The sequence below is a fragment of the Alligator mississippiensis genome, chromosome 1 (assembly GCF_030867095.1).
Source record: "Alligator mississippiensis isolate rAllMis1 chromosome 1, rAllMis1, whole genome shotgun sequence".
Taxonomy (NCBI): domain Eukaryota; kingdom Metazoa; phylum Chordata; order Crocodylia; family Alligatoridae; genus Alligator; species Alligator mississippiensis.
In genome coordinates, this window is record NC_081824.1 from 426830747 (window position 1) to 426858449 (window position 27703).

General features: G+C 44.6%; 1 protein-coding gene and 1 long non-coding RNA gene across 7 annotated transcripts in view; one reads left to right on the plus strand and one right to left on the minus strand.

Moving 5' to 3' along the window:
* MTUS2 (microtubule associated scaffold protein 2) overlaps nt 1-27703 on the minus strand; it is a 575297-nt gene that overhangs the window by 50295 nt on the left and 497299 nt on the right. Inside the window, exon 1 of one of the 5 annotated variants that reach the window (XM_019497361.2) lies at nt 5960-6163. The exons of the other annotated variants lie outside the window; for them this stretch is intronic. Coding sequence (XP_019352906.1) covers nt 5960-6013 — 54 coding nt within the window. The 5' untranslated portion in view covers nt 6014-6163. Of the gene's footprint in view, nt 1-5959; nt 6164-27703 lie in introns of those variants that run through there. 5 annotated transcript variants of the gene reach the window in all.
* Nucleotides 1-27703, plus strand: part of LOC132246609 (uncharacterized) — a 69966-nt gene that overhangs the window by 34006 nt on the left and 8257 nt on the right. Inside the window, exons 3-4 of one of the 2 annotated variants that reach the window (XR_009457992.1) lie at nt 24882-24938; nt 25239-25301. This is a non-coding gene — a long non-coding RNA (uncharacterized LOC132246609). The remainder of the gene's footprint in view (nt 1-24881; nt 24939-25238; nt 25302-27703) is intronic. The other variant, XR_009458026.1, reaches the window with a different exon arrangement.

A 27703-nucleotide genomic window follows, 5' to 3' on the forward strand; every position in this document is an offset into this window, starting at 1 on the left:
GCCCTTAGCACATTAGTAAGGCTTCTAGTTTCTTTTTATCTGGAGAAAAATATATGTTGTGTTATATGTGATGATGCACCACATCATCTACATCCCCCTTCTCAAAATCCTAGATCTGCCCCTGGAAGTCAGATTGTTGTTATTGTACTTCTATGAAAAAATGGAAAAGCAAATAAAAAATTAGCACATCCTTACAAAAACGGTTTGCTAAAATGTTGAGCCGCAGCTAGTTCATCCCATAACAAACCTGATCTGAATAATCTTATAAGCTGCTTTTACATGGTCAGTTTTAGGTTATTGTGGAGAATGGTTACCTGAATTTTGTAGATACTGGATACACTGATTACTCTCTGGAAAGTATGCAGCATTCTGAATTTGTTATGTTTTCAGTGTACAGAGGACACACATAATCAGAAATTGGGTCCAGCCATATAAGAACTGCAATGCCATATTTAGGTATTTCCCCACCCAGCTGAGGGCTGGGTGAGAGCTGCCCCAGAAGTAGGACAGGTCTTGGCCAGCCCTTGGCTGCTGGGGGATTTCTCTGCCCAGGCAGGGGCTAGCTGGGAGCTGCCCCAGAATCAGGATAGCTCCTTACCAGCCTCCAGCTGGGTAGGGAAGCACAAAAGCTCCCCAGTCTCGGCACTGCTCAGCTCCCCGCTTCTGGGAGCAATGGAGAGCTGAGCAATGCCAGGACCGGGGCAGTTCCCTGTCCCCTGTGGCCCACTGGTATTAGGGCTGACTGGGAGCAAATTTGTTTTGGTCAACATCTACAGATATGCTACTGCACAGTATCTACTACACAGTTAGTTTACTACCCATATTTATAGGTAATAGCTAACTGCATAGTACCCTAATTTACTGCATGGTAAGTGATGCACATGTGTAGACAGTGATGTTCTACTGTGCAGTAGATTAGTCTACTGTGCAGTAAAGTGCCTCATATAGACACACCCGCTGTGACCGCTGTCAGGGATGGCCTGACGTTTTTTTTGGTTTGGTCAAAGATTTCCAACTGCCCCTCCTAGCCCTCATGTTGACATTTGCTGGGATAGGCAGATTTAATTCAATGCTAACTTTTAAATTAATCCCTCTTAGAGTAAGTTGTTTTGTTTCTTTAAACAGTACCCCATATGTTCAATTTTCTAATTATTTTCAAGTGTTTTTAAGAAACAGACCTTGATTTTATAACCTATAATTGATGGTTTCAGAGGTCTATCCTTGGTTTGTGCTGGAGTTGATAGGTATGGTGTTGGCTAATCTTCACGTCAACCTCAGGATATTCTGGATGTGCAGTGAACTTTCAAATCCCTGACATGTTCTATTATCTTAAGTTGATTTATCCATGTTACATTATATGTTTGGACTGCAGAGATTCCTGAGACCAATGTAAATGCTACACTAACATGAAATGAAAAAGCCTCCCCTCATTATCATCAACATGATTCTGCACATAACCAACACTTCCAACCATAAAGCTAGTGACTTGGGAATCCTAGCACCTACTGAACAAAATAGTCCTGCAAATCAGAACAGGCTCTGATGAGACCAGGTAGTGCTATCAAATCCAGTTCTGAAGTTTGCATTGGTCTGGCATCCAAAACATCACCATGATTATGACATTCCCAAATACAAAAGTCTACCAAAGCAAATGGGTAAGGAACAAAACTAACAAAAGAGACTACCAATTTAAGCCATCTGTTAGTCTTTATATTAAGATGACAAACAGACTCAGGACACAGGCAGAAGTGCAGCTGCCTGGTTTAACTTATGGCACTTCACAAAAAGTGCCATGAGTTAGACTGATCCTCCTGACCCAACAGATGTTAGCTTTTGGGTCGGGGGGGGGGGGGGGGGAGGGTGTCAAGCTCCAGTTTGGAGCTGATCCAGAAAGAGAGGCTGCATCTCTACAGCCTCTTCCCCTAATCCCCTCTCCCCCGCCATCCTCTGGTTCTGTCTCAGGATGGAAGGGGGAGAAGGCAGGGGAGGGAGGTCCATTTTGGGGTTTTATCATCCTGTGCTGGAGTGTGGGGGGGAGGTGGATTGGAGCCCCCCCCCATCTCGGGCGGGGGCTCCCATCCAGCTGCCCCATGATCCTGTGCCAGCTGGGCAACCCCCAGAACAAGCTCCCTTCCCTCTCTCCCATTCTGAAAACAGCACCAAGAGCAGGGCTAAGCACCTACATCTGAACTCTCATGTAATGAGGTTTCAGACTGTCACAGGATCAGGCCCCTTTAAAGCACTCTACAGTCATGCACCTGTGTTAAGACATGGCTGTACAGCAATTTTAGGGGCCAAATTGGGCAAAAATTGTCACTTCTATCTGTACCCTAACAGTCTTGATACTCTGTGATTAGAGGACTCTATGTATTCAAGAATGCGTAGCCTTTTCTTCTCTAGGTAACTACAGTAAAAGCTGTGTTATCCAGCACTTTATTAACCGGCATGCTCTATCAACCAGCATGCCGATTGAAACAGCAAAAGTGAAACCGGAAGTTCCACCATGGCACTTCCAGTTTCACCGAGTCCCACTTCACCGACTTTGGACCATGGTCCGGGGCAACACAACCTGCGCAGGGCCCCGCTCCCTGTCCCCCAGCACACTGACACCAGGGAGTGAAAGCGGCGGCCTGAACAGGCAAAGACACCTCTCAGGTAACCAGCATATTTGATTAACCAGCACTCCCCATTTCTCATGGATTCCAGATAACACCGATTTTACTGTAGTTTGAATCCTACCCCAGCTAACAGTGACCCAGGGGCAAATTCACTTCTGCTATAAAAAGACAAAATGAAGTTTAGAAAATATCTAAGTGCTAGAACTTTTCCCATTAAATCAAGTATGTTCAATTGGCCATCCATGGACCACATCAGACCCATAAGGGTTTAACTTGTCGCCTTCAGGCTCCCGTCTGGCTGCTTCTCCCCACATTGCTCCTGCTGCTTTAGTAGCTAAGGTCGGTGGCGCAGGGCAGCATGGCAGAAAGGGGTCTGGTGAGCATGTTGCCTGCATGGCAGGGACATGAGAAACTCATCCTTCTCATACAGGGAGGGGACTGCCTTAGCCACATGGTGTGTGGCCCAAGGCCTGTGATTGATGTGATGTGCAGCTCCCAGCCACTCAGAAGTTGGATAGCCCCGAACTAAAGGTAGCTGACATTTTGAGAAGGGCTTTATGAAACATGAATGCTTCACTTTGGGAGCTCAACTGATAGAACATTATTTTGGTTCAATCTAAATTATTTTTTTTCTGTTGAAGTGAAAAAACCCAGTAAATTTTTACCTCTGGTTGAACAAAGGTTTCATGCTCATTTCAGGTACTTTTTTAAGATGAAGGATGATGACTTAAATACAATTCACAAGGCCAAAGAGGGGGGTTCTGAAGCAACATATCCCAGGAAAACACACTCACTACCATGCCGTTGAGTCATTTTCACGTGCTTACCTAATGGCTCAATGAATATTTACAAATTTTATATATTGTGGAATTGCTCTAATGGGAGAAACTGAGAGAATTTCGTCCCTCCCGCAGCTTCCTAGAATAGCTGATAGCACAATGCTTAGGATGCTTGTTCAGGATGTAGGTTCAAATCTCTACAGCCAAAGGTGGGAACTTAATCCCAGTCTCTTACATCTTGCACAAAAGGAATCCACCACACCTACCTCTTCCTTACTGGTTCAGGCTGTGAAGCAGACTCCCCGCTTTTTTTTCAGAATTAATTCTTTGGTAGCAGTAACTACATTTTCAGGAAATAAACAATTTGCTGGAAAAATGAGTCTGTGTATGCATTCCTAATGCAACCAGACCACAGGATTCCCTCTGGTCAGATTCTGAGTGCATTTATACTGGTATAAACTCAGAGTAAATTCAATGAAATAATGTTTTTAAAAGGGAACAAGGGAAAAAAAAACTGATTTACCCACCTAAATAATAGTATTTGTAATAAAGATATTATGAGAAAAGAATCTATAAGACATGGACAAAGCCTGGATATGAGAACAAAATGAAAGAGGTCCAAGGCAAAGATGACAATGGGTTTACAGGCCTGAGGACAGACAGGATGGTGGGGTTGTCTACACAGAGTATGGAAGAAGCTGACAGAGAGGACTTGGGGAGGGGAAATGTAATAGGTCTATTTTAGCCAAGTTAAGCTTTTGCTGATAGATAGATAGATAGATATGCACAAGAAGTCAGAGAAAGATGAACAGAAGGAGAGGTAGAGCTAGGGATTCCTCTTCTCAGAGGATGTCAAAGCACTTAAGAAACACCAACTGATTCAGCTTCGTAGTGCCCTTGTAAGGTAGATAAATGGCATGATGTCCCCTTCACAGATGGGTGAAATGAGACACAGAGGACTACAGAATTGCTTAGAGTTGTATGAGAAGTCAGTAGGCACTGAGAAGAGAATACAGGTGTCCTGATATCCAGTCCTGTTCTTCCTCCAAAGATCCTACTCCCTTCCCCCACAGTAAGAAGAACATTTAAAACATATTGCATTACAAGTACTTAATATACATACAGTATCACCTCGGACATTTCTCACTTTTGAACAGTATGAACTATCAATATGCACCACACAGATGCTCAATATGGTTTGCAGTTATTACCATTGTTTCTGAATAATCTTTCTATATCTGTAGTTTGGAAAAAATTCAGATTGTTTTTCATCTGGAAAAGGTGCTTAGTCACTGTAGTGCTTGATTCAAAGTCAGTTGGGGCAGGGCCTTATACTAGGGTTGAAAGGAAAAAGTATATACACCCCCAATTCTCTCATAGCAATAAATATTTCAGCAGATACTGGTAGAAGCAATAACTGAATCCCACTGTAACTTATCTTCTACTGTCTTCCTTTCCCAAAGGAGTACCTTTAAAAGTACCATTTAAATTGTACTATATAGGAAGCAACCCTCCCCCCATAACCTTCTTTAGGTTAAAGTTTACAAGCAGAACTGATGCAGAACTGATCAGCATGATGTTCCCCAGTGACTATATTGTAATGAGTCTTATATTAAGCCATACATTTTCCTTAACCCGGCTGGCAACATACCTCAAATTATATTTGCACATATTATTAGATAAATGGAAGAAAGTGTCAGCTTTTCATTAGACCTAATATATGGATCTTTAAAAAATCCTGGGTCTAATGAAATATACTGCACCAGGAAGTGTTTCTGCCAAGCTATTTTCAATTAAGCAAATTAAAAGCACATGCACATTCTCCCTCTGTTCTGATTTTTTTCCTCAAACTTCTAGGCAAGTCTCCAAAAGAATAGTACGAGAAGCTGTGTGGTAGAACTGTCACACACATTTCCTTCTGCATGCTATCCTCTAGCTACCTGTAGCTGTGATCTTTATCTTTGTATTGACATTTGTTAAGCAATTCATTTCAGTGTTCACAATTTTGCTGGTTCCCCTCTGACACAGGAAAACTTGTAGTCTGGCGTGTTTCTTTTCTGATAGATCAAAATTGTACAATGCCACAAAGGAAGAAGAATAAAACAGTGACATCTTAGGCCAGCAAAAGCATGAATAATCTTTCTGCAAATGAAAAGCTAACTTGAAAACTCCACGCAGGGATCCTCCATAACTTGTGCTCAGCTGGTTTATTAAAAATGTATGAAAATCAAACAACAAATCAAACCGATTGTGACTAGAAAACATGTTACTGCCACCTTATTGTTTCATGAAAATCCAATTGTTTCATGAGAATGGTACATTTTGACTGCAGGATAAAATTATGTAAGGCACTGCAGCGAATGTGAAACCTATGGTTATATTTGAGGCGAGTGAATGAGAAGTCAGCACATTATACAGAAGATGCACATCACTCCCCTTTCAGCCAACCCAGGCTGCACGCACGTTACCTACATTAGCTAAAGGAAAAAGCACAGATTTAATCAGCTTAACAGCTAGCATTCTGCCCTTTCACTGAAGAAGAAAAAGGAAGAGGCAAAGTACCGTCTTGTCCAGGCACTGAAGGCAGTAATAAAGCTTGCAGCAGCACTGGCCCATGTTAGCAGGCTGGCTGAAAAGGAAATCAGCTTCATTCAGAGCGTCGGAGTGGAATTCCTAAGCAGCAGCAATGTCACAAAAAGGCATGTGCTGCTGAAGGCTGTCACAACTTGCATGTGGTCCCATCAGCTACCTTATTTCTCTCAGTAACTTCAGGAATCCAGAAGGAGGTGTAGGAAGAGGAGGAGCGAGGAAAGAGTGAGCAGCATGAGAGAATCCTGCTGAAGAAGGGAGGGTCACTTCGCCTCTGGAAGCCTCTGAGTGAGGCAGATCAATAGACGCATAATAACAGAGCAGTTACCAATTTCATCACCCTCTAAGGACAGCCAGACTCTCCTCCCTACCAACAAATGGTCACTGCTTGCCCTGCTCAAGTCTCTTCAGCGTGCTGATCTGATTCATCTGGAACGTATTTGCAAAAAAGCAGAGCATCACCCACAACATGAGTCCATGACTATACACAAGCAAAGCAAACACAGAAAGATTTTGAAACTTAGCACAGTAGGAAAAAATACAGTGAAATCTAGCTGTGCATCTGTGTTACCTATAAAAGATGTGTCTTTATCATCCTCATCTCTAACAGTACAGTAAAAGCTATTTATAACAATGACAATAATATTTTGCAAGCAACCGTATGCTGCCTTTCATGCAAACATCTAGATGTGCTTTATATACCATCACTATTTCTCACAGCTGATTGCAAGCAAGTACTATTTTCCTCTATTTCTGGATGGGTAAACTGAAGCACAGAATGACACATTGATAGCAAGTCCACAGCAGAGACAAGAGCAGCTGCCTTCCTTATCCAGGGATTCTGGTTTTCTCTGATTTAAAAAAAAAAAAAATCCCCAATTTTTGGTTAAAAAAAGTAACCCCAAATCCACATTTTTCCATGATTAAAATGAAACAGCACTGTATATAGATCTGTATATTAGTGGTGTTTCATTTAAATCATGGAAAAATATGGATTTGGGGTTACTTTTTTTAACTGAAAATTAGAGATTTTTTTAAATCAGAGAAAACCAGGATCCCTGCGTTATGACCAATGTAGGTGACATGCTTAGTGGGACAAGTGAAGGCAGGCATTTACATCCATCAGGCTACTATATAAAATGGAAGTACTGCCATTTCCTCATCAAGCTGTGCTTTTATAGAAAATGTTGGTGACAGCTACATTTTGTGAAGAGCCTGACTCTGTTGGGATGTGTTGGGTTTGGTCTAAGCACACCTACTGGACTGGGACCCTGGATCTCAGGGTGAGTTGGGAGCTGAGCAGCTCAGCCCTCTCAAGTCTCGGCCAGTTCTGAGCATGTGCCAACGCACAATTCTTGGCACCTGGGGATTTTAAAGCCAAAGTATGGCACCTATGGACTTCAGCTGCCTCCACAATTATTTGGCATGATTGCAGATTTGGATGGAACTAGGCTGTTTTCAGTGGTGGCAGATGACAGAACATGCAGCATGCTCTAAAGTTGCAGCAAGGGAAGTTTGCATTAGATATTAGGCAAAACTCTCTCACAATGAGGGGTAGTAAAGCACTGGAAGAGGTTACCCAGAGAGGTTGTGGAATCTTCATCCTTGGAGGTTTCTAAGATCCAGCTAGACAAAGTCTTGGCTGGGATGATGTAGTTGGGGATGGTCCTGCTTTGAACAGGAGGTTGGACTTCACTAAGTGACCTCCTGAGGTCCCTTCCAACCCTATTCTTCTATGATTCTATGCTTCTATGTAGGCACCTCAATTCTGCATAAGTCTCTTACTGGATCTGGCTCTCTGTCCTGGCCTAAGACTGTGCAATCCATAAGTATACTAGTATAATTAAACCTGTATTTATACAAGGCTTTGCATTCTACATCATTGGCATAGGTGCAGAAATGTTAGGGCTGTTGGTTGTAGCTGTGTTGGTCTAAGGACATAGACAGACAAAGTTCTTTGGGTAGATGTGATATCATTTATTAAACCAACTGAATAGTTGGAAAAATCGTTCTTTGCAAGCTTTCAGTCACAAATACCCTTCTCCAAGCATCCCTATGCCTGAAGAAGGGCATTTGTGCCAAAATTTTTCAAAGAACAATTTTTCCAACTATTTAGTTGGTCTAATAAAAGATATCACATCTACCCAAAGAACTTTGTCTGTCTATGTCCTTAGACCAACACAGCTACAACCAACAACCCTAACATTTCTGCACCTATGCCAATGATGTAGAATGCAAAGCCTTGTATAAATACAGGTTTAATTATACTAGTATACTTATGGATTGCACAGTCTTAGGCCAGGACAGAGAGCCAGATCCAGTAAGAGACTTATGCAGAATTGAGGTGCCTACATAGAGATATATAATGCTGAAAAAAAGACAAAGAGAGTTTGTTGGTTAATTCCCCAAGGATATATTAGTGCTGTGAATGCTGAAGCAGGAAAAATAGGTAAGTGTAATTTTTTCCAAAAGCTTAGTCCAAATCAAACGTACAAAAAGCCCACACTTCTCAATTAACTCGGAACAGCGCTTATTTTGGAGAGAGCTATACCAGCATCATGCTACCATAGAGCAATTCTGAGCATCTCCATACGGGCATGACTTCTTTTGTTAGTATGTGAAGTTTTGTTGTGGATTTAGTGTGAAGTAGTTAAGATAAAACAAAAAACCAACAGAGTCCCCTTGCCTAAACCTGGAGCCAAATCAACTTTAAACCTGCAGATCCCAGGTCCACAAAAGCTTTCATTTCTGGAACCAGGAGGTGCAGAGACTCACAGTCAGGACTGGGAGGAAACTACCATATTATCAGCGATGAAGACTTTGAAAAAAAAATTATTTTAGTCAGTGGCCCTGCGCTTTACGAATCCTATTCAAGGAGTGTCCATATAGCACTGGGAAATTATTTAGCTGCTGGCTATTAAGGAGTAACAATGTTAGAATTAAAAGGAGACTTTGGGCTCAGTGGGTGGTTTTAGACTCCATCACATGGTTACTGTCTGCAATTCAACTATTTGGTTGTTAGTCCTCTCTGGCTTTGGGTATTAGAATGAGTGGAAACAGTTAACTGATCTCATTTTTAGGGAAAAAAAAATCTGCTGTAATCAAAGTGCCTGACTTGGCCACTGGAATGATGATCTTTGTATCATTCTGACAGTCAGAATAAGAAGAAAGTATCAGTTCTTCTTTCTCTGTGCTTTCAAAGTGATGCAGGAAAAACTTTCTAGTCACTCCAGTTTGTTGATATACCATATTTTATCATATATAAAATGTTCCTGAATAAGATACACACCATTTTTGAAAGGCAGAATGAAGAAAAAAAGACCTTTCCTTGAAAATACTAGTTAGTATCAGTGGTCACATCTACAAGTTCATTAATGTGCAGTGGTTATTCCGCATTTAACTTAGTACTTTTATAATCAAGTAGTAAACAAATGTGCAGTAACTGCAGTTACTGTGCCGTAATGCCAGCGAACGCCTTTTTAGAGATCTACTGCGCAATAGCCTAGTAATACTGTGCAGTAGCGTATTAGCACTGTTTGTGCTGTGACATGCTACTGCACAATCTTATTAGGCTACTGCACAGCTAGTGTTTGGTGCAGACACGCCCAGTAAGCATCTGACTGGGACCAGTTAGGGAGCCCAAAGTGCACATTTTACAGCACTGTAATTTAGAGCATTTTTTATAGCATTATAAAGGTACATAGCTTTAAACATGACAGAAGCACAGTCTTTTGTGGGCAGGGGTCTCTGAGCCTCCCTGCACTTTACAGGCTAGGAGACAGGAGGCACTTCAGAGAAAAGTGGATCTGAACAGGCTCCAGCATACAGAAGTTACTTAAAGTGCTGTAGATTGTTAAACTGCTGTAAAATAGCTAAGGCATGTGGAGACAGGGGAGCAGTCAGCCCAGGGTTGCCTGCTCCCACATCTTGAGGCACACTACACCCAGCCACCCACTCTGAGACTGGATGGGGTGCAGTTTCCCTCAGCACAGGGGCTCCACAGCATGCAGAGATGGGGGAGCAGGTAGCCCTGGACTGCCTGCTCCCTCATCTCCACATTTGTTCAGATGCATGCTACTTTCATGTGCTTTGCCCCATTTTTTTTTTTTAATCAGGGCTTTTTTTTTGCTACCAGGAAATCCTGCAAATCCTGCTGCCACACTGCAAATTAGCAGCACAGTGCACAGATTACTGTACAAGGCATGTGATCTGTGGCACCACAAAGAGGTTTGTGGTGCCACAAACTGCTTGTGTCTGCATGTGTGGATACAGCCTATGTGTATGGCATTCACTCTATACCCAGAGAGTTAGTGAAAGGCCCAAACATGACTATAGTTCCTCTTAAGTACTACATGGAAGCTAAAATCAAGAGTTTTAGTGGGACTTGAACTGAGCAGAGACCATGTGTCTTCTGCCCAGCAGTGAATTCAACCAGTTCATGGACCTAGCAAGAAGTGATGCTTGGCTTTGGGTATATCAAATACATTGGGAATTCAGTGTAGCATTTCATATGGTGTTATATCAGAAATGATTAGTTAAACTGGAGACTAGGATTAGTACAAGAATTTTAGGGTGGAGAAAGAATTGACTAGAAGAGAGGATACTTGGTTGCTCTGAAAATTGAATGATTGGGTTGGAAGTTGCTGCTAGTGGAGTACCACAAGGATCATTCTTTCAGTAATGAACTTGTTAAAATAAGAGGAGCATGCTGGGAAATTTGCTGATTATACCAATTTGGGTAATATTATCAATAGATAGAAGGAGCAGAATAAACTAGAGGAAGAACTGGATTACCCTCACTAGGTAATAGAAACGGGAGCCTATTTAATTGCAAAAAGTGCAAGGTCATACACTTAGGGACTAATAACAAGATTTTCTGCTATAAGCTGTGGACTCATCATTTGGAAATGACAGAGAAGGAGAATGACCCAGGTTCATTAGTTGATGACTATGAGCCACCAATGTGATGTGGCCCTGAAAAAGCAAATGCAATCTGGGGATGTATAAGGAGTGGCATTTCCAGGAGTGTAAGAGACCCTGGGCAGATGAAACATTTAAACTGGTAAAACTGGTATTTATGCCAGTATAAAACAGCAGTAGGCAGATGACTATACCCCTAAATTGGGTTGACTTTGCCCAATCCAGTAAAAAGCTATCAGTGAAAGCACCATGGGTAAAACACTATTGGTGTCAGTTGACATCTGTCTATTTTTGATGTCAGTGTAATTTCCTTTGCTGTACAAAAGCAACTTAATTACGTCAGGGTATATGTCTCTTGGTCAGGGAAGTATAAATGCCTCATCTGGAATACAGTGTACAGTTGTGGCCACTCATGTTCAAGAAAGATCAATTCAAAACTGGAACAGACGCAGATGAGTTCTAGTAAAATGATCAGAGGAGTGAAGAAACTAGCTTATGAGGGAAGACTAAGAGAGCATGGCTTACAAAGCTGAGGAAAACAGTGGCTAAGAGGAGACATGATTGGTTTCCTTTAAAAATCAATGAGATAAAACACAGGCAGGAAGAAGCACTGTTAAGCTAAAGGACAATATTGGCACAACAACAAAATGGTGCAACTTAGCTATGGATAAATCCAGGCTGGAGGTTCTGGGATGGGTTTACAACAGGTGTAATGAAGGCAAAATAAATGATCTTTTGTTTTACGATGGAGTTTCATCAGTTCATTAAAGAGATTATATGGTGTGGTTGCCTGTGATAGTAGGGGACTAGACTTGGTAACACTGGAGGTCCCTTTCTGTGTCAGGTTCCTATTTGTGAAATGCCCAGTGCCTGTATTCATCATCAGTTTCTTGCTGCAAATCCCATTTCCAGTTGCTGTTGGTTTCCACAAAGCTGCTTGCATTTCACTGCCAAAACTGTCTCCTATGGGAGCATGCAGGCAGCTCAAACACAAAGTGGCTGCTAAGAACAGAAAGGAGAGTCTTGTGGTAAGGGGACGGAGGAATTGGAGTCAGAAGAATCTGTCACAAATCATCTCCTACTGGCTCCATGCCTCAATGTTCCCCTTAGTAATATGTCTAGGAAAGGTGTAGGATGCTATTACTATTTATACAACAACATCTATAATAAAAAGGAATCAAATATATTAAAACATAATATTTAAAAAATACCAAAATATTGTTCTTTGCTATGCAACCCCTCAGTACAATTTTGCAAGATTTTGCTCCATTTCCTATTGCCTTCAATAGAAACTGAATGTGCTCAGCCTCACCAAGTGCAAAGCCCCTCAGTAATTAAAGCCCTTAGAAGGACATCTCAATTTTACCTCAGTGGTCGCAGTGAAGCTTCTTAGTGTATAAAGAATCTTTTTTAATGATAAATAGGCCTCATGAGCATTAATTCATTCTGGTATTGACAGAATCAATTATTTCTTCCATTAAGGCTTAAAACAATTCCTACTTACTGTTCAGGCAACTCCAATACCTTTGATTTTTATATTTATCTAAGCTAAATTAGGAGAAATTATAAATAGTGTTTCATTATCTGTGTGTAAAAGGCTTTGAGATCATCACATGGACTGTGTTGTTATTTTGAATTTTATATTATTTTTTATATTCTATGCCACCTAACATTGTTTTTATATCATTTTGTAAGTTATTCATAATAATGTTAAATGTTCCTGATTCCAAACACCTCTCCCCAAATAACTCACTAATTGTGACTAGCATCCAAATATTCAATTCTTCATCAGTTCTTACAAAACAACCTTAAAATCCTATTTCCATTAGATCTTCAACCAAGCAGAAAACAAAAATAGTGGAAAGTTCATGAAAAAAAATATTGTTTTGAACAAGCTAGTACCTTAAAACATCCGGTTTTAAATCTATATCCCTCTGATCTCTCCAAGCACTCTGTGTTGAACATTATTCAAATATGTTTTATGACAGTCCAAGTATGTATTAATTTTAGTTCAGTACTATATAGCTTATGTTAATGATTCATAAATGCTATACATGAACACAATATAGCATTTGCCATTTCTTTTACACAATCTGCAATGTGTTGATTTACTGAGGTCTACATAAAGGTAAATTTCTGAATATAGCTGTCTGTCATTTACCAAATACATTTCCACTGTTGCTCTGCACCCATTAGACTTCCATTGCATCATCAAAGTCAAAATCAGGCCATACTTGGGTGAAAGCAATGTGAGTTGGCAAGATCTGCCTAATCTCACCTAACCTGCCCCTCCGATATTTGAAATGGGTACCAAGGGTATGGTGGAGGAAAATGCATAAGATGCACATGGGGCTATTTTGGAGCTGTGTCAGATTACCTCAGATGAGGAACTGGTCTACACAATCCCTTCAGCAGAAGTGACTGATAGTCTGAGCAAGTTCAAAAGCTAATGTACACAGAATACAGATAATGGGCCCTTTTGAAACCTCTTTACTGGATTTAAAAATACTGAAAACAAAGATTCAGAAGATTAAAATAGTGCTTAATATATATTTTACACTTTAGAGGGCAGTATTTTCATAATAGCTCTATAAGTGTCATAATAGCCCTATTTTCTTTTTAGGGTTTCCATTTAAGTCTGTTACTTACTTATTCTCTAGCTTTTGAATTCTTTTTGCAATGATACAAACCATAGAGGACTGTGATACATAACAATTCTTTGAAGCTCACAACAAATGGTGCCACAGTCGCTGGTTTATAGCTCTGGTACTTTACGGTTTTCTATGGCCTTTATCATCATGCCTAACATATGAACACATTTATCCTTACCATACTTATATGATTTAAGGTAAGTAATATCCTCATCTTACAGATGAGGCACAGGGGGATGACTTGATTAGTGTTAAGTCACACATGAAACCTGCATCAGAGATGGGAATAGAAGCCAGATGCCCTGAATTTCAGGCCAGTGCCTGACACACGACCATCCTTCCCCTCTATTAAAGCCTTTACGCTGCACTCATAGACTTCCCCAGCACTGTGGCTCCCAATCTGCACTACGGGTGCTACCAGTGGTATGCAGACAACCTGTCAGTGGCATGCGTTAACAGATTTATTATAATTAATTTATATGACAAAAATGTCCTGGTGGTACTTAAGTTTGAACTGAAACATTTGCTGGTGGTACTTAAGGTTGTATCATTTTAAAGTGGTGGTGTGCAATCTGTCAGAGTTTGGGAACTGCTGCAAATGTTTCAGTCACAATGACATAGCTGAGACAGAGGTGACGTTCAACAGGGACTGTTCTTTATTCTAAACCTTCACATGCAAGATGGAACACTTCATAAAGCACGTAAAGGGCCACTAAACAGCACACAAACTGCCAGCTCCTCTGGTGCAAATCTGTCACTGACTGAAAACCTGAACTGGGAACCACAGTTTACAAATGTGAGGTTCTAGTAGCACAAAAGGGGGGGATAAATAACTGCTACAAGACCAGCTCCAGGGAAAGTGCTAGCGTGCCTGCAACATGAGCCATACAACCTGGATAACATTATTTAATGCGCACTGTTTGTATTATGGCAGTGGCTAGAGATTCCGGCTGGACTCAGAGCCTTGTTATGTCAGTCACTGTATGAGCACATAAGAAAAGACATGTAAACACAAACAGACAAATAACAAAGCAGTTTACTAATCCAAGAGGTTTAATGGATTGATACATCTCACCAAGTGGTCAGATATTCATTAAGGGGAAAACTGGATTTGTTGCTTAGCTTGATAGTTGTGACCAACCAATCTAATTAATACAGGAACAGGGAAATTGGGATCAGTTGCAAACAGGGGCAGATTCAGGATTTCCCAGAGGGAGGTGCAGGAGCAGCAACCTACACTGGTGGCTGCACCCCCTCGTCCCAGCCTCCACTGGTATGGTCGGACCATGCCACGAGAGCTTCCAGGGACATTTTAAAGTCTCTAAAGCAGGTGAAAATCTGCTCTCCCTTCCCATTCATGCTTACAGGAATGTTTCCTCCCCTCATCTTCCCTCTCTCCTGCCTGCTGCCCCTTCTTTCCCCACTGTCCTGGAGGTAGGGAAGCACCAGAGCCAGCTGGATTGCATGGTAGCTGGGCTCAGATGGGGAAGGGGCCAGTGGAAACAGCACAGTGGGAGAGCAGTTCCCCATCCCTGCCTGGTTTTCCTGGAAATAGGAGCGGGGAATCCCCACAACACTCATCCCCTCTGCCACTGTCCCTGTCACCCAGACCCTGCTGCCCAGCTGCACCCAGAGCCAGTACGGCCTGGCTGTGGTGGGCAGGAACTGCTCTGGAGCTTCCCCTGTCCCCAGAACAGTGGGGAAAGCAGCAGTGGTGCGCAGGAGAGGCAGGAGGAGAGGGGAGGCAATGTGCCTCTGAGCAGTAAGGGAGGGAGAGGGGATTTTCACCCACTTTAGGGTGTTTAAAAAGTCCCCAGAGGCTCCTGTGGTGTGCCCCAATCCAAAAGTGGAGTGCAGCTGTGCCACTGCACTCTATCAGGATTGGCTAGGGTGGAGAGGGCAGGGGAAGAGCACTGCTGTGAGCGTGGACTACTCACGTATGCATGTGCGTGTGTGTTTGGCACCCCCCTGACCATTGTGCCCTGGGCAGTCGCCCACATCACCCACCTCTAAGGCCAGCTCTGGTTTCAGTTAAGAATGTGAGAAATGTTACAGGTGGCAGCCTCGCTGGGGGAGGGGGTCGCAGGAAGATGAGGAGACACCACCCGAGCAAGACAGGTGACACATGCAAGGAGTGCCCAGGTAAGAAACAGGGGTCCAGATAGTCTTCCTAATCGGGAGGGGGGGGTGGCACGCACAGCTATGCAAGGCCTTAAATGCCTATATACCAATGCTTGTAGTATGGGGAACAAACAGGAGGAACTCACCCTCAGAATAGCCAGTTCAAACCCAGACATAGTAGGGATCACAGAAACGTGGTGGGATTCATCCCATGACTGGGCAGTTAGCATTAGGGGCTATCAGCTCTACAGGCGGGATAGAGAAGGAAGGAAGGGAGAGGTGTGGCGCTCTATGTCACAGAGCAATACACATCCTCTGCCAGCAAAATGGGGTCAGAGGAGGGGCAAGCTGAAGTGCTCTGGGTAAAGATACAAGGGGGTCGGGGGGAGAGGGATTTAATGGTGAGAGTCTACTACAGACCCCCCAACCAAGGGGAGGAGATGGACCAGGAATTTTCAGGCCAGCTTGCAGAGGCACTTAAGGCAAGGGATGTAGTTGTCATGGGTGATCGAAATTACCTGGACATCTGCTGGGAGGAGCAGTCAGCCAGGTTGGACCGTTCCAGGAGGTTCCTGGCTGAGATACAGGATCTCCACTTAACCCAGGAGGTGCACAGTCCCACCAGAGGAAATGCCCTGTTGGACCTGGTCCTGGCCACAGGCGATGATCTGGTAAGGGGGCTCCAGGTCCTTGACCACCTGGGCGATAGCGATCATTGCTTGCTGGAATTCATCATCCAGCGCAGGGTGACAAGGGCCTGCAGCAAGGCGGTAGCCCTAGACTTCAAGAGGGCCAACTTCAACAAGTTAAGGAGATTGGTGGGAGAGGCACTGGGGTTCTCGAGGGCGGGGAACTCAGTGCCCAAGGTGAGTGGTTATTCATTAAGGAGACAATACTTAGGACTCAAGGGGTGACGATCCCAACAAGAAGCAAGGGGGGCAAGAGTGCCCAAAAGCTCCCCTGGCTCACCAAGGACGTCCAGGAATGTCTGGTTGCCAAAAAGGCAGTGTACACCTGGTGGAAGGGGGGGGCAATCTCCAAAGAAGAGTATACCTCCGCTGCTCGGGCCTGTAGGGGGGCTGTTAGGAAAGCTAAGGCGGACATAGAGCTAGGACTAGCATCCAAGATCAAAGATAATAAAAAGTCCTTTTTCAAATATGTAGGGAGGATGAAGAAGGTGCCGGGAAACGTGGGGCCCCTGCAAGATACGCTGGGCAATCTGGTGGTTGCGCCAGAGGAGAAGGCAGACATCTTTAACAAATTCTTCACCTCCATTTTCTTGTGCAGGGACCAGGACTCCCCCACCATGATTCAAGACGGACTCGAGGGGAACACCTCCAGACCTAAGGTTGAGGACGACCGGGTTAGAGTGCTTCTGGAGGGGCTGGACGTGTTCAGATCAGCAGGTCCAGATGCTCTCCACCCCAGGGTGTTGAGGGAGTTAGCAGGTGTTATTGCAGGGCCCTTGGCACAGCTTTACGAGCGCTTGTGGTGCTCAGGCCAGGTGCCAGATGATTGGAAGATAGCCAATGTGGTCCCCATCTTTAAAAAAGGGAGGAGGGAGGACCTGGGCAACTATAGGCCCATCAGTCTTACCTCAATCCTGGGGAAACTCTTTGAGAAGATCATCAAGGAGCACATCTGTGATGGGCCAGCATTGGGGATGATGCTCAAGGGCAACCAGCACGGTTTCATTAGGGGCAGGTCATGTCAGACCAACCTGATTGCCTTTTATGATCTGGTCACAAAAGCATTGGATGCAGGTGTCGCCATGGATGTAGTCTTTCTGGACTTCAGCAAGGCCTTTGACACTGTCTCCCACCCCATCCTCATTAAAAAACTAGGCGACTGTGGCATTGATGCCTACACGGTCAGATGGATTGCAAATTGGCTGAAGGGTCGTACTCAGAGGGTGGTGGTGGACGGGTCATATTTGACCTGGGGGGAATTGGGCAGCAGAGTCCCCCAGGGCTTAGTCCTTGGGCCCGCGCTGTTCAATTTCTTTATCAGCGTTTTGGACGATGCGGTGAAAAGCAACCTGTTTAAATTTGCTGATGGTACCAAAATTTGGGGTGAGGTGGGCATGCTAGTAGGGAGGGAAAGACTGCAGAAAGACCTGGATAGGTTGCAGGGGTGAGCTAAGAAAAGCAGGATTGCGTTTCAATACGGACAAGTGCAGGGTGCTGCACTTGGGCAGTAGTAACCGGCAGCACACTTATAAAATGGGAAACTCCCTTCTTGAGAGCATGGAGGCAGAAAGGGATCTTGGAGTCATTATTGACTCCAAGATGAACATGGGCCGACAGTACAAGGTCACAGTCGGCAGGGCCAACCAGACCCTATTGTGCATCCACAGGTGCATCTCAAGTAGGGCAAAGGAGGTGATCCTCCCCCTCTACGCAACACTGGTCAGGCCGCAGCTGGAGTACTGTGTCCAGTTCTGGGTGCCCCACTTCAAGAGGGATGTGGACAACATTGAGAGGGTCCAGAGGAGGGCCACCCACATGATCCGGGGACAGCAGGGCAGACCCTACAATAAGAGGCTACGGGACCTGAACCTGTTCAGCCTGCACAAGAGAAGGCTGAGGGGGGACCTTGTGACCGTCTATAAACTCACTAGGGGGGACCAGAAGGGTTTGGGGGAGACCTTGTTTCCCCTAGCGCCCCCCGGGATAACAAGGAATAACGGCCACAAGTTATTGGAGAGTAGGATTAGACATCCGTAGGAACTACTTCACAGTAAGGGCGGCTAGGATCTGGAACCAACTTCCAAGGGAAGTGGTGCTGGCTCCTACCCTGGGGGTCTTTAAGAAGAGGCTTGATGCCTACCTGGCTGGGGTCATTTGAGCCCAGTTTTCCTCCTGCCCAGGCAGGGGGTTGGACTTGAAGATATCTACAAGGTCCCTTCCTAACCTACTTCTATAAGGGTTATTCTCTTACATTTTTGTTTATCACTGCTAATTAGTTATATGCTTCTTTTGAATAAAGGGGATATTCATAGCTGATTCTATTTATGCAAGGGCTGCTAACATGCAGAATACAGAGATACTGATTCTCATACCAGAGGTTAACTCTTCTGAGCTCAATAGTTGGTCTTGATTTATCCCAGTGTGAATGAGAAAATCAAACCCTGGGAATATATGCTGCTACGTAGGATAATTGCTGTTCTGGCAAAGTTTTGGCCAGTCATTCTTTCTATCAAGAAAAATATACACAATAAGCTTTATGTTCTTAATATTGAGTCAGTACACACCATCCACTGCATCTCATGGATGCTGGTTACTACTCATATGAAAGAGGTTGGGTCTTTCACAAAGTTCCCCAAAGTGCCATTCTATGCTCAAATGACTCTTAGTAAACACTTTTTGCCATTGAAAGTGAGACTGCATAGCAGGAGTTGAGGGTAAGAGATCCAAGAGCAGAGATGATATCTTTGGGGTAAACTTATTAAGTACACGCTACCTGAAAGTGAACAAACGCAGCAGCAATGATTTCACATCACTGAGCAGGGCTGTCCTGAAGTGAACCGTATATTATTCATCTTTTATAAAGCAGGGATGCCACATGCTGATTGGTACAGCAGGAAGGGTAAGTCAAACTTAATGCTTAACCTGCCCTGAATGGACAACAGTCTAGGGACATCAGGTGTTTGGGAGTAGTAAAGGAAAATGCAATCAAGCACAAAGACGGCTTGCTTCCAGGAACATGGATTGGTTATAAAGAGGAGTATGGGATCTGGGGCCATGTTAACTAGGCAAGTATTCCATGTCTAGAGATGAACAAATGAAGCTGGGAGTGGGTTGGAGGGGATAAAGGGCCTGGTTACAAGTGGTGCTTGAGAAGGCTGAAGAGAACAGAAGGGGATAACAGAGGAGATGGGAGGTGAGGTGTGAAATGGCAGCTGAGCTGCAAAATACCTTGAAAGCAAAGATTCTTGACCTTGATGCACCCTCAGAAATGAGAAGAGCATGCAGATCCAGAAGGGAAAGAAGACATGGTGGGAAAGAAAAATCATTTTTGAGGACCTATCTTGAAGAGCATGAAATCAGAAAGTAAATAGGGAGGCCAGAGAGGAGAAGGCTGCTGTAGTCAGCCATCTTCCCATTTCCTCATTCACTGATTGTAGCTCCCCTCCATCATACTATAAACTCAGACTATAACTCTCAGCCTTTATAAACCCCTGTGGACTGAGGATGTGTCCCTGTATCCAAGCACACTATGTGTGCTAATAATACTACATAATAAAAAATAGGCCAAACTTAGATACCTAAGGTTAGGTAACTTAATACCCATACTGGCACACAAATATAAAGGACAATGCCATTAAACTTATTTACAGATATATTGATCATCCATAGCTCCCATTAACTGTAAGTCAGGCTCCAGTTTTAAGAGATTGCCATTAATGATAAGGAGGATGAACAAGACAGAGAGGAATGAGATTGAGCAATGTCAGTTATCTAGGGAAAATGATTGCATAGGACAGGGGTCAGCAACCCCTGGCACGTGTGCCGAGCATGGCATGCATGCCGAGCACGGCACGCAAGGCCATTTTGCTCAGCACACCACCGCCAGCCCGGGCTCTAAGCAGCTGCTGCCAGCCACGGACCCCCAGGCTGCTCCCAGCAGGCAGCTGGGATGCTGCAAGCCCTGCTGCAAGCAGACTGGGCTCTGTGGGCCAGCTGCAGCTGGGAAGCTGCAAACAGCTGCTCCGGGCTCCGGCATGTCAGCACTCGGGCACCTTCCAAGGTAGACATTGTGGTTTTTTTGGCACACTGGCCAATAAACGTTGCCTATCCCTGGCATAGGTTCCCCAATATTCCTCACTGTAACCTTTCTCTACTTAACTTTTCATTGCAGCTTAATTCTATGTGATGTGATATGCAGGTGCTCTTTGTCAGATTTCTTATATTTATGCACCTACGAGGAAAAACAGTGCATTGACCAGAAAGGTCAAGGCTGGTATTCCAATTGCTGAGGCTTGGGTTTTTTGAGTATTTTTCAAAAGCAAGGCATGCCCCTGGTGTTGGTATCTATTGCTAAGGCTGCTTTCAGTACTTTTAATTTGCTGGCATGATTTTAATTAACTCCAAAATCTCTTTGGAGATCTAAGGTATTGAGAGTGATAGCTGCTTACAGATTTTTGGGAACAGTTTGGAGGAGAAGTTTTTCATAACTGCCCTACAGTGATACATCAGTCCATCTAGAAAAGACAGCATTTCAAGGAAATGAAAAGAACAAATGCACTTTATTACATTAGCTCTTTCTTCCTGAAAATGTATGATTAAATATATGACTAAAGAACAAGATGTAATTTCCTTCACTGTAGCAACATTTTTACACTTGCAGTGATCCATTATTGTAGCATTTGCAAGCATACACATAATGTATTGTTTTCCTGGTTGCATCTGCTATTTTCTTTCCTCTTATCTAACCTGGTAAATAATAATATAAAACACCCAAGTGAAAAATCTGAAAAATAACAATTTGGGGATGATTTCTGAAGATTTAAGCGGTCAGCCATGAATCCCTGATAGACTATGAGATGTTGAAGGTCATAATAAATGTCTCTGGTATGGAAATTTCCTTTAGATTTGCAATAAGGCCTCATGTTTTGTCTATTAACTCAACATCACGTGGTATCAATGATCACAGTGCAGGTAATATATAGAAGCCAACATTCTTTTTATATTCTCAGTCATCACAATAACTTACATCTGAATTGTTTAAGCAATGATTCTACAATTTAGCATATTAACCAAGCAAAGCAAGCAGTAAGGCAAAAGTCCTTGACTTCAGGAGGGCTGACTTTAATGAGCTAAGGATATTAGTAAGAGAGACATTGGGGACTCGGAGCTTCAATGAGATGGGAGTCCAGGATGGGTGGTCATTCCTGAAGGAGATGATCCTCCAAGCTCAGAGGGAGTCAGTCCCAACGCGAACCAAGGGGGGCAAGAGTGCTAAAAAAAACCCTTGGCTCAGTAAAGACATCCAGGAGGGCCTGAGGGCAAAAAAGGTGGCATATAATCAATGGAATCAAGGGGCAATCACCAAGGAGGATTACACCTCTGTTGCTCGGGATTGCAGGGAGGCGGTTAGGAAGGCCAAGGCAGAGATGGAGCTAGGGCTGGTGACCAGAATTAAGGATAACAAAAAGTCCTTTTTCAAATACATAGGGAGTAAGAAGAAGGCACCAAGTAACGTGGGGCCCCTACAGGACAGGCTTGGCAATGTGGTGATTGCAGCAAAGGAAAAAGCTGATCTCTTCAATGAGTTCTTTGCCTTCATATTTCTGAGCAGGGACTGGGACAACTCCCCCACTAGGATTATGGAAAGGCTCACAGGACACAACGCCATGCCCAGGGTCAGCGACGATCGAATTAGGGAACTCTTGGAGGGGCTGGATGTGTATAAATCAGCAGGATCAGATGCTCTTCATCTGAGGGTAGTGAGGGAATTGGCGGAGGTCATAGTACAGCCCCTGGCATGGCTGTATGAGCACTCATGGTGCTCTGGCCAGGAACCAGAGGACTGGAATAGGGCCAATGTGGTCCCCATTTACAAGAAGGGGAGAAAGGAGGGCCTGGGTAACTATAGGCCAGTTAGTCTCACCTTAGTCCTTGGGAAGACCTTTGAGAAAATTATCAAGGAACACATCTGCGTGGGCCCAGCATGGGAGGTAATGCTCAGGGGCAACCAACACAGGTCCATGGCAGGCAGATCCTGCCTAACTAACCTTGTTTCCTGTTATGACCATATCACAAAGTCCTTGGATGTGGGTGTTGAGGTAGATGTTGTCTACCTGGGCTTCAAGAAGGCCTTTGATACTGTTTCTCACTCCATTCTCGTAAAAAATCAAAGCAACTGCAGCATTCATGCCTACGCAGTCAGATGGGTGGCAAATTGGCTTGATGCTCACACCCAGAGAGTGGTGGTAGATGGGTCATTTTTGACCTGTAGGGAAGTGGGCAGTAGAGTTGCCCAGGGCTCGGCCCTCAGGCCTGTGCTATTCAACATCTTTATCAGCAACTTGGAGTTGGGCGTGGAAAGCATGCTGTCCAAATTCGCTGACACAAAGATGTGGGGAGAAGTGGGCACACTGGAGGCGGGGACAGCATTCAGCTAGATCTAGACAGGTTACAGAGGTGGGCAGATGAGAATAGGATGGAATTCAATGCAGAGAAGTGCAGGGCGCTGCATCTAGGGAGAAGGAACCTGCAACACACCTATAGGCTGGGGAACACCCTTCTCAACAGCACAGTGGCTGAAAGGGATTTTGCTCCATCCAGGATGGACATGAGCCGCCAATGTGAGGAAGCAGTCAGTAAGGCTAACCATACCTTGTTGTGCATCTACAGATGCATCACAAGTGGGTCCAGGGAGGTGATTCTTCCCCTCTATGCAGTGCTGGTCAGGCCACATTTGGAGTACTGCGTCCAGTTCTGGGTGCTGCACTTCAAGAGGGATGTGGCTAACCTTGAGAGGGTCCAGAGGAGGGCTACTCGCATGGTCAGGGGGCAGCAGGCCAGGCCCTACAAAGATAGATTAAAGGGCCTGAATCTATTCAGCCTCCACAAGAGAAGACTGAGAGGGGATCTGCTGACCATTTATAAACTCAACAGGGGGGACTAGTGGAAAACAGGTGAGGCTCTGTTTCCTCGGGCACCACCTGGGATAACAAGGAATAATGGCCACAAATCGATTGAGAGCAGGTTCAGGCTTGATATCAGGAGGCATTACTTTACAGTTAGGGCTGCCAAGCTCTGGAATGGGCTCCCAAGTGGGGTGGTGCTCTCCCCTCCTTTAGGGTCTTCAAGAGGAGGTTGGATAGATATCTGGCTGGGGTATTATGATCCCAGCACTCGTTCCTGCCCAAGGCAGGGGGTTGGACTTGATGATCTGTTCAGGTCCCTTCCGACCCTAGAAACCATGAAGGTTTCCTAGCATTATCAGTCATTTATACACTGCAGATCACATGAAACTAAAACAAATATCTATTTGCATTGAACTCCTCACCTGCTCTCTACCCACTAATCCATCTCCCCTGGGACCACTTCTACATTCCAAACCTCTGAGCAGCTCAAAACAGATGGTCATTTTCTTAAATCAACCTTCCAAAGAAATATTTTCGTCTTTTCCAACAAATATGGAATTTTTCCTAACTAAATTATGCTGACCTAAGGCCAATGACAATTTTAGATTTGAGACCAAGCAAAACTAGAGACAAGTGATGAAATTTTGACCTCACTCAATGGCAAAACTTTAGAGTCCAACATTTAGAGTCCATTGACTTTAGAGTCCAACATTACATCCATGATCTTCATGTCGCTGGAACGTTAAGATTCCCAGAATTTCCATGAGAAAAAACAGCCTATACTTCTACCAGAGAGCATTCAAAATACTGGAGGATTTTAGGATTGTGACATATTGACAAAGCATCAGTTGTATTATTTTCTCTAGCTTCAAGGTCTGTGTAGTCAGAGGTAAGGTACTCAGCTTTAGAAAGGAAAGACAAAGACAGTCCCAATTTTTTTTTTAATATGCTTATAAAACATTTCTGAAATACTATATCTATAAAATGCATGGTGGACATACATGGTCTCAGTATGATGCTGTCTGGCACTATATTGGGGGGCATATAGACATGCCCTTTATGTTAGTAGTAGCTACTGTAATTTTGGATATTCTTGTTATCTGTAGGCAGTCTGTAAGTGACTGTGCCATTCACCAGAGCGCCTGGTGCATGCCAGTCTATCAGGTGTTGCCATTGTTCAAGGGAAGGATATTCAGTAATCGAGACAGGTTCCAGAGGGTTCTCAGTGGTTCTTGCCAGCCATGACTTTGCTGAAATAAATATGTTTAGTAGGGAGGAAGATGTACGTTCCGTCTTGCTTGGTCCCCTCCTTTGATCCTTTCGTCAATCTTCCCGTTTTGGGGCTCTGCCTCCCCTACACCCCACCTAGTGCCAAACAATGTTGTCAATCCTGGTCTTCTGGGTTTGGGTCATGGTCTTGGAACATGGCTTGACCATATGAGGTAGTAAGCTGAGTATGGGCGTCAGTCCACCTCACTCAGCTCTGGCCTCAGAGGGACTGACTTAGCTTCTATCTGTTCCCAGGTTACCTAGTTTCCTGGTGTGAATCTCAATCCTTTTAGCTTGTCATCGCCATAGCATGGACAGCTGTCTCTTTTTCTCTCTGCAGGCTCCGGGACTGCCCAGTATGCCTGGAAAACGTCTGGAATCCATGGATCTGCTTTTGGTAAGTAATGGTGCCCACCTGGGCTCACACTCTCTCACTCATTCCCCTTTATGAGCTGCTACCATCTGGCCTCTATGGGGCACAGCTCTGCCCTGGGATGCCAAGTGCCTGCAGGGGAACCCCTAGGCTTCCTACTTGTAGGGGCTTTTTTCCCTGGTTCTGCAGGCCAGCCAGTGAATCGGTGCTGGCACGTGGCCGTAAAGTGGGACCACATTGGCATGGGAGCCGATCCCGGCTCCTCCCAGGTCAGCTGTTCCTTTGAAGTTGTTTCTTCTGCTGCAGCACTTTCTCTTGCCACAGCTCCATGCCTGCTGCTCCCTTGGCTCGGTGTGGCCTCGCACTGCTTCTGGTCTTCAGCCCCAGGTGAGTTCACCTCTGGGGCTTTACCTTTATCACACAGTCATACAGTTTAATGACAGAAGGGCCAACAGACCATCTAGCCCAGGGGTGAGCAAAATGACAGATCTGGCTGGAAGCTAGACTCCATTTCCCAGAAGCCCCTGCCACATTGCTGCAGCCAGTTTCCATGGAGACCCTAGGAGCAGTGGAGGCTGTCACAGTGTGGCACCAGTTTCCATGGAGACCGGCCCAAGCTGCACTGGCAGGGCGCATGGCTGGACAGAAAGCTGCTCTGGGGCTAGAGCTGGGATTTTGCGGTGGTGACAGAGATCTACCGGGCTCCGGCCCACACTGTCACTGCTGCAAGATCCTCACCTTGGCCCCGGAGCAGCTCCCTGTCCAGCCAAGTGCATTGCCAGTGCTGCTTGGGCCAGTCTCCATGGAAATCCTGGCCCTATACTGTTAGGACCCTGCCGCTCCTGGGTTCTCCATGGAAACCAGCCACAGCGATGTGGGCAGGGGCTGCTGGGAAATGGAGTCCACCACAGGCCAGACTTTGCCTACCATTGATCTAGCCTGACCTCCTTTATATCACAGGCCATTACTTTTCACCTAGTTACCCCTTATCGGGCATGTTTACACATGTGCATTTACTGCACAGTAATTGAAATTACTGCACATTATGGGCATGTGTCTACATATGCACGCTCATACTGAGCAATGAATATGGCAACTTATGCTGACTTGAACATAAATTTGATACCTGCATCATGTAGGTATCAAATTTCTGCCCAATTGGTTACTGCTGAGTAACACATGTGTAGACGCCTTACTGCGCAGTAGCACTCTGTGTGTGTGGACTGACTTGGGAGTCAGTATATGCCAGTCCATATACAGTGTTAATGTGCTTTAATGCCTGCATGTGTACATGCTGGCTTATTCCTGCTTACTGCACAGTAAATTTAAGCTGGTGTAAATGCACATGTAGACATACCTATTGAATCCAAAAACTTGGACTAGAGTATATTTTTTCACCATGGTAGTTCTTATACAAGATTTCACAGACATTCGGGCTGGAAGGGACCTTGGAAGATCATCGAGTCTAGCCCCCTGCCCCAAGGGCAAGAAATCAGCTAGGGTCAAAGGATCCCAGCAAGATAAACATCCAAATGTTTCTTAAAGGAATCCAGAATAGGTGCTTGCACCACCTCTGCAGAGAGTCTATTCTAGGCTTCGGGGACTCAGACAGTAAAGAAGTTTTTCGTTATGTCCAGCCTAAAATGGTCTTGGAGGAGTTTTTGACCATTGGATCTTGGGGCACTCTGGTGAACAGGCGTTCCCCCAGGTCCTGATGCACACCCCTGATGTACTTATAGGCTGCCACGAGGTCACCCCTAAGCCTGTGCTTTTTCAGGCTGAAGAGTCACATGGATCTCAGCCTCTCTACATAAGGCCTATTCTCTTGTCCTCTGATCATGCGCATGGCTCTCTTCTGGACTCTCTCAAGCTTCTCCACATCCTTCTTGAATTGTGGAGCCCAGAATTGGATGCAGTACTCCAGCTGAGGCCTCACTAAGGTCGAGTACAGCAGGAGGATGACATCCTGGGATTTCCTTGAGAAAAATCTATAGATGCAAACCAGAGTTTTGCTCGCTTTACCAGCTGTGACATCACATTGATGGCTCATGTTCATCTTGTGGTCAATTATGACCCCCGAGTTTCTTTTGGCCATGGTACTAGCAAGCGTAGCACTGCTAAGCCTATAAGCGTGCTGTGGGTTTTTTTTCCCCAAGGTAGGGTACCTTGCATTTGTCGGTATTAAATGCCATCAGGTTTGTATCTGCCCACTTTTTAAGCCTATCCAAGTCAGCCTGGATCACCAGCCTATCCTCAGGTGTGGATGCTCTACCCCAAAGCTTAGTGTCATCAGAAAACTTGGCCAGTCCACTTCTGACACCAGTATCCACATTGTTGATAAAGACATTAAAGAGAACAGGTCCAAGGATGGAGCCTTGGGGGACACCACTGGTCATGGAGCACCATGATGATTCACTTCCGTCGACTACCACTCTCTGGGTCCAGCCTCAGAGCTAATTCCCTAGACATTGGACTGTGATGTAGCTGAGGCCACAGTTGGCCAATTTTTCCACGAGGAGATCATGGGACACCAGATCAAAGGCTTTTTAAAGTCCATATATATGATGGCAATCTCTTCTTCCTTGTTAAGGTGATGTCACCTGGTCATAGAAGGAGATGAGCTTGGTCAGGCAAGACCTACCTGCAGCAAACCCGTGCTGGAAGGATTTGTGTTGGCTGGCTGGCTGGCAACAGTGGTGTTGGGCTGTTGCCATCAGCCAGCTTGTCAAGAATGGTCTCTTTGATCATTTTGAAAATTATGTCACCTCTCAGTCTTCTTTTTCATAAAT